Raw genomic sequence first — 7,220 nt, 5'->3', positions numbered from 1 at the left:
AAAGACACCACAAAAAAAGAAAATTAAGACCAATATCCCTCATGAACATTGATGCAAAAATCCTCAACAAAATTCTAGCCCATAGAATTCAGCAACACATCAAAAAAAAAAATTCACAATGATCAAGTGGGATTTATACCAGGTATGTGGGATGGTTCAACATTAGAAAAACAATCAATGTAATCCATCACATAAATAAAACAAAAGACAAGAACCACATCATCGTATCAATCAATGCAGAAAAGGCATTTGACAAAGTCCAACACCCATTCACAATAAAAACTCTCAACAAAATAGGAATAGAAGGGAAATTCCTTAGTATAATTAAGGGCATTTATACAAAGCCAACAGCCAACATCATCCTAAATGGACAGAGTTTGAAAGCGTTTCCCTTGAGAACGGGAACCAGACAAGGATGTCTTTTATCACACTCTTATTCAACATTGTGCTGGAGGTCCTAGCCAGAGTAATTAAGATAGGAAAAGAAATACAGGGCATCCAAATTGGTAGGGAAGAAGACATAGTGTCTCTATTTGCAGATGATATGATCTTATACACAGAAAACCCCAAAGAATCCACAAGAAAACTTCTGGAACTAATAGAAGATATCAGCAAAGTTTCAGGATACAAGATAAGCATACAAAAATCAACTGGATTTCTCTACAACAACAAAGAGAACCTCTAAGAGGAAATCACCAAATCAATACCATTTACCATAGGCCCCAAGGAGATAAAATAGTTAGGAATAAACCTAACCAGAGACTTAAAAGACCTATACAAGGAAAACTACAAGACACTAATGCAAGAAACTAAAAGAGACCTGAATAAGTGGAAAAACATACCTTGCTCATGGATAGGAAGACTCAACATTGTGAAAATGTCAGTTCTACCCAAAGCAATCTACAGATACAATGCAATCCCGATCCAAATTACAACAGCATTTTTTAATGAGATGGAGAGAGAAATCACCAACTTCATATGGAAAGGGAAGAGGTCCCGGATAAGTAAAGCATTACTCACAAAGAACAACTACTACCTGATTTTAGAACCTATTATACCGCCATGGTAGTCAAAACAGCCTGGTATTTGTACAACAACAGATACATAGACCAATGGAATAGAATTGAGAATCCAGACATAAATTCCTCCACCTATGAGCAGCTGATATTAGACAAAGGCCCAAAGTCCATTAACTGGGGAAAAGACACTCTCTTTAACAAATGGTGCTGGCATAACTGGATATCCATCTGCAAAAAACTGAAACAAGACCCATACCTCGCACCATGCATAAAAACTAACTCAAAATGGATAAAAAACTTAAATATAAAGTCAAAAACAATAAAGATCAAGGAAGAAAAAATAGGGACAACACTAGGATTCCTAATACATGGCATAAACACAATAAGAACCATCAGTAACAATGCACAAGCACTAGAAGAGAGACTAGATAAATGGGAGCTCCTAAAAATCAAACACTTACGCTCATCAAAAGATTTCACCGAAAGAGTAAAAAGACAACCTACAGATTGGGAAAAAATTTTTGGCTATGACAAATCTGATCAGTGTCTAATCTGTAAAATCTACAATATACTGCAAAACCTCAACAACAAAAAGACAAATAATCCAATTTAAAAATGGACAAAGGATATGAACAGGCACTTCGCCAGAAAAGATATTCAGGTGGCTAACAGACACATGAAGAAATGCTCATGATCATTAGCCATTAGAGAAATGCAGATCAAAACTACAATGAGATATCATCTCACCCCAACAAGGCTAGCATTAATTCAAAAAACACAAAATAATAAATGCTGGAGAGGTTGTGGAGAGACTGGAAGACTTATACACTGTTGGTGGGAATGTAAAATGGTACAGCCATTTTGGAAATCAGTTAGGCACTTCCTTAAAAAGCTAGAAATAGAAGTACCATATGATCCAGCTATCCCACTTCTTGGAATATATCCTAGAGAAATAAAAACTGTCACATGAATACATATGTGAACACCCATGTTCATTGCAGCACTGTCCACAATAGCAAAAAGATCGAAACAACCTAGGTGCCCATCAATGGACGAACGGATAAACAAACTATGGTATATCCACACAATGGAATACTATGCAATGATAAAGAACAACTATGAAGCCGTGAAACATCTTACAACATGGAGGAATCTGGAGGGCATTATGATGAGTGAATTTAGTCAGTCACAGAAGGACAAATATTGTATAAGACCACTATTGTAAGAACTCAAGAAAAAGTTTAAACACAGAAGAAAACATGATGGTTATGAGGGTGTGGAGGGAGGGTGAGGGTTATTTATTAACTAGATAGTAGATAAAAATTATCTTAGGTGAAGGACAGCACACACTACAGGGGAAGTCAGCACAACTGGACTAAACCAAAGCTAAGAACTTTCCTGAATACAATTAAACACTTTGAGGGACAGAGTAGCAGGGGTAGGGGTCTGGGGACCATGCTTTCAGGGGACATTGAGCTCAATTGGCATTACAAACCTTATTAAGAAAATGTTCTGCATCTTACTTTGATGAGTGGCGTCTGGGGTCTTAAAAGCTAGCAAGCGGCCATCTAAGATGCATCAGTTGGTCCCAACCACCTGGAGTAAAGGAGAATGAAGAACACCAAAGACACAAGGAAAGTACTGGCCCAAGAGACAGAATGGGCCACATAAACCAGGGACTTCATCAGCCTGAGACCAGAAGAACTAGATGGTGCCTGGCTACCACCAATGACTGCCCTGACAGGGAACACAATAGAGAATCCCAGATGGAGCAGGAGAAAGGTGGGGTGCAGAACTCAAATTCTAGTAAGAAGACCAGACTTAAGGGTCTGACTGAGACTGGAGGAACCCTGGAAATCTCTATCAGCCCAGAACTAAAACAATTTCTGAGGCCAACTCTTCAGACAGGGATTGGACTTGACTGTGGGACATAAAGTGATACTCATGAGGAGTGTGCATTTTAGCTCAAGTAGTTACAAGAGACTAAACAGGCAGCTTCTGTCCGGAGGTGAGATGGGAAGGCAAAGAGCGTTAGGAGCTGGTTGAATGGATATGGGGAATTAGGGGTGGAAAGCAGGAGTGTGCTGTCACACTATGGGGAGAGCAATTAGGGTCATACAACAATGTATGTATAAATTTTTGTATGGGAGACTAACTGGAAATGTAAATTTCATTTGAACTACAACAATAAAAAATAAAATAAAATCGTCCACCAATATAACGTGTTTTACAATAAAACGAAATTCAGAAATAAAAAAATATATATATATCCTTTTTATGTAAACTGGCCAGGACGTGACTGACAACTGAGTCACAGGACATAGCCACATGTGTTGCTGTATTACTAAATTAACAAGTATAGGTTTCTCACAAAAAGTTGCCAAGCAAAATAGTTTGAAAACAAGTCACCTATATTTATTATTGTTAGTTATATTTGGCTAGCCAAATGGTCATTCTTACACAGAAATAAATCTAAGAGAAAGTCCCTGTTGATTTGGGCCTTCATTTTTAGGTGCTAAAGAATTTCCATATGTTGTGGATGATTGAAAACTGGGTCTCAAATCAATTTAGGATAGTTAATTTTATCTGTCAACTTTGCTAGACTATGGTTTCCCTTTTGTTTGACTAAACACTGGCCTAGTTGTTTTCATGGAGTAGTTGCATGTGATTAAATCAGTTGGCCTTCTGTAATGTAATATAATGTAATTACTTCCCATAATGTAATATAATCAATCAGTTGAAATCATACTAGTAGGGTGGATCTTAAACCTAATCACTTCTGAATTATAAAAAGAACAGAATAAACACAGAGAAACACACAGGGGAAGACAGACCATGTGTGAGGATTGTCCATAAGCAAACGAACACCAAGGATCTAGGAAATCTAGGAGGGAGGCTCATAGGAACAAGTTGACACAGCACAGACCCTGATTTTGACTTTCAGCCTCCAGGACTGTGAAAAAAAAGTTCTGTTCTTTAAAGCCAATCACTTGTGGTATTTCTGTTATGGCAGCACTAAGTAACTAAGACACCATTCATTTATTGTCTGCTTACTAAACTAACAATGTCAAGCCTGAAAACGTCAAAGTGGTGAACATGGCTCTCTCATATACTGCATGAACACAAGAGAGCACAATGACAACATCTAGTAAAACAGGGGAGATATTAACATTCATTGATATGTTATCATAGTTTGAGACGCAGCCTGAGAAACCATTCACCAGAAACACAATGTTCTCTATAATATGGAGAAATAAACAAGGGAAAAATTTAAATGTCCAAATAGGTGGAGAGTTAAGCAAAGAATAGTGACAATGAACCATTACATAGTCTTTAAATGATGATTTTTTTTAAAAATGCATAAAGAAACTTACTCTGAAAGGTTAACTTAGAAAATACAAAATGCACAAGCGTTATTATTACAGTTGCATAAAATACATTAGTATAGAAGGAGGGACGGGATGGGAACATGGAAAAATGAAAAGCTTCATGGCTGGTTTGTGAGATTATGGGTGATTTTTGGATGTTTTCACAATCCTGTACCATCCCATCCCTGATCATGTCTGTTTTCTGTTCATCAGTTATTTTGTTGTTCAGGATATATAGAGAGTTCCCCAAGAGTCTTTAATTAGAGGCCCCTGGACAGCACACACCTCCAGCAAGCACAACCTTCATAAATGTTATTATACTTACAATTAAAAGAAGAAAAACACCACTGCAATAATCAATAATAGGGAAAGGCCATTGGATAGTCATTAATGTCTGCATCATTTAAGATACCAGTATCTTGATAGCTAACCAAGAAAATAAATAATAAACTTAATTTTAGACAAGTTTTAAAAAGTAGCTGCAGCGAAAGAGGCAGTGCTAAGGAGTGCACTCTGCAAGTAGAATGAGTATGCATGTTGGGGAGGTTATCTCCATCTAGGCCTACCTTCTGGAAGCCGAGGCCTCGGTGCAGAGGGATGAGCTCCCGCTCCACCCTTCCATCCCCTCGGCCTGCAGCAAGCCAGCACTCCGCGGAGAAGAACCAGCTTTGCCCAGTGCGCAGCTCCTTCACCAGCACATGGCTGATGTGCCAGTCTGGAGAAGGACCACAGTTGTTGTGCCAGAGGCGGATCTTCCAAAGAGGACCAAGATGACCAGGAACGCTGAGGATATACGCAACAGCACCTCATCAGCCAATGTGTGCTGGGCTGGCCAGCCTGGGGGTTCAGAGAAGCCTGGTTCTTGCCCTTAAGGTACGTTTGGTCTGAGTGGGGGCGATCAAACATATAAAACCAGTTGCGTAGAGCAGACTCTGACTCATGGTGACCCCATGCGTGTCAGACATATGATAAATAATTCTCATGCCAAGTGGCATATGCAGGTCCTCTGGACCATGGATGACCATGGGGTGGACAATTAATTCTTGAAGACTCCTCTGATCACGTCAAAACAGGTAGCTGTGAAGCCCCCAATAAGTGTGACTGTATATACAGGTTCTTAACACCTACTATTTCCCCTTTACCACATTCACCAAAATCTCAGTAATTTATTTGTATCTGGCATGATTTAGTCTGAGTTAACCTTTATTCTATTAATAAGACATAAGAATCTAAATCAATAAATCTTATCAACAATATTTTCTAGAAGAAAAATTTTAGTTCAGCACTTTCCATATTTTATAAAAATATTAGGTGCTTGTATTTAAGATACAAGATAATTTACATATCTTGATAAATTATCCCTCTTCCCCAGACCCACCATCTTTGTGCTGCTATGTGAACTTGCTCTTCTGAGTTTGGGATGAACCCAAGCAATTCAAGCAGGTTTAATGACACAGAAAATACTGTGATTATAAACTCTGACTAGCATGTAGAATCAATAATTCAGTCTCTCTCTCTTCCCTCCCTCCCTCCCATCTCTCGTCCCTTCTTCACCAATCTATTCCAAATAACAAACTCTGAAAGTATAAAATAGTCTGTATGTATACTGATGGTCCCCATTAGAAACTAATGTTACATATTTCTACGTTTTTGGATTTGTAATAAGGGTACATTAATTCTGATTGGTTCTCTTTCCCCAATAAGGCAGTCAAAATGTTTCAGAATACCTCAGTATAAAGGTGTGCCTGGAATTCCTTTCAAACAGGGGCTTCTCTGGACAGTAAAGCTCTTTGGTTCCTGAAAGTCCATTTTCACCGTATAAAACAATGTAAACCTCACAAAACAAAGACACAGGGGTGAGAGTTCAAAATATTTGCCATAACAAACTAGATTATGCTGGGTCGGGGGTGTCCTTACACTTGCTCCCAGTTTCCCTTTGTAAGTCCACCCTCGAGGGCACAGTGTGCCCCAGCGTGGAGTCGAGGGCCGAGGGTGGCACAGCACAGAGGAGGGCAGCGGAGTCGTGCCTGGGAGGGTGGACTGGGTTTTCACGCATTTATCTAGAAAAGCTACAGCCCAACTCAGATTCTCTAGGACATTCCTTTTTCTCCTATGGGCCAGAGAACACAACAGTGGGGTGGATGATCCTCCTCCTTTCAGAAGGAGGAGGGGCCCTGGAGGACCGTCGGACCCTGGGGCTGGGCCAGGGTGCAGGGTGAGTCCACTGCACCCCTACGTTGGTACAACTCACCCTGTAAATGCACGTTCCCTGTCTGGGGCTGGACTTGTCACCCCTTACTGGTCTTTTTTTGTACAGAAATTTATAGTTTTAATGTAATTGATCAGTCTCTCATGTAAGAAAGGTATTTATTCATTTCTCGTTTTTGGAATCCTTCCCCACCCCAGAGTATATATTGTCTTTCAGTAGTTTTTCAATTTGGCTTTTCAGTTAGTTCTCTAACCTTTTGAGTTTATTTTGGTGTATAATGAGAAGTGAAGATCAAATGTTACCCTTTCACACAAGGAAACCCAGTGTCTCAAAACATTTTATTGAACAGTTCATCCATTCCCCTCTGGTCTCGAAGGCTTGCTCACGTGCGCATGTTGGTTCTGGGATCTCCAATATGTTCCAAGAATCTGTTGGTCAGTCCTCTGACAACTCTGCATTATCTAGTTACTATCACTTCAAAGCAAGCCTGGGAGTAGAGTCGGGGAAGTGCCTGCCTTGTTCTTCGCTTCATTACTATTCTTGGAACTTTATTTTTCCACAGGCATTTTAGAATTAGTTTTTCAAGTTCAATGAAACATCGTGGAACTTGATTGGCATTTCACT

At 39.4% G+C, this 7,220-nt stretch overlaps 1 protein-coding gene across 1 annotated transcript in view; it reads right to left on the bottom strand.

Moving 5' to 3' along the window:
• The window catches only part of PKD1L1 (polycystin 1 like 1, transient receptor potential channel interacting), a 145,432-nt gene that overhangs the window by 65,428 nt on the left and 72,784 nt on the right, over positions 1 to 7,220 (bottom strand). Inside the window, exons 28-29 of the mRNA XM_012559424.1 lie at positions 6,115 to 6,221; positions 4,954 to 5,170 (exon numbers count right to left, since the gene is read on the bottom strand). Of these exons, the coding sequence (XP_012414878.1) occupies positions 4,954 to 5,170; positions 6,115 to 6,221 (324 nt within the window). The remainder of the gene's footprint in view (positions 1 to 4,953; positions 5,171 to 6,114; positions 6,222 to 7,220) is intronic.

This window comes from Trichechus manatus, unplaced genomic scaffold (assembly GCF_000243295.1).
Source record: "Trichechus manatus latirostris isolate Lorelei unplaced genomic scaffold, TriManLat1.0 scaffold00247, whole genome shotgun sequence".
Lineage (NCBI taxonomy): Eukaryota > Metazoa > Chordata > Mammalia > Sirenia > Trichechidae > Trichechus > Trichechus manatus.
The sequence above is the reverse complement of the archived record's forward strand: the minus strand, read 5'-3'. Positions and strand labels throughout refer to the sequence as shown.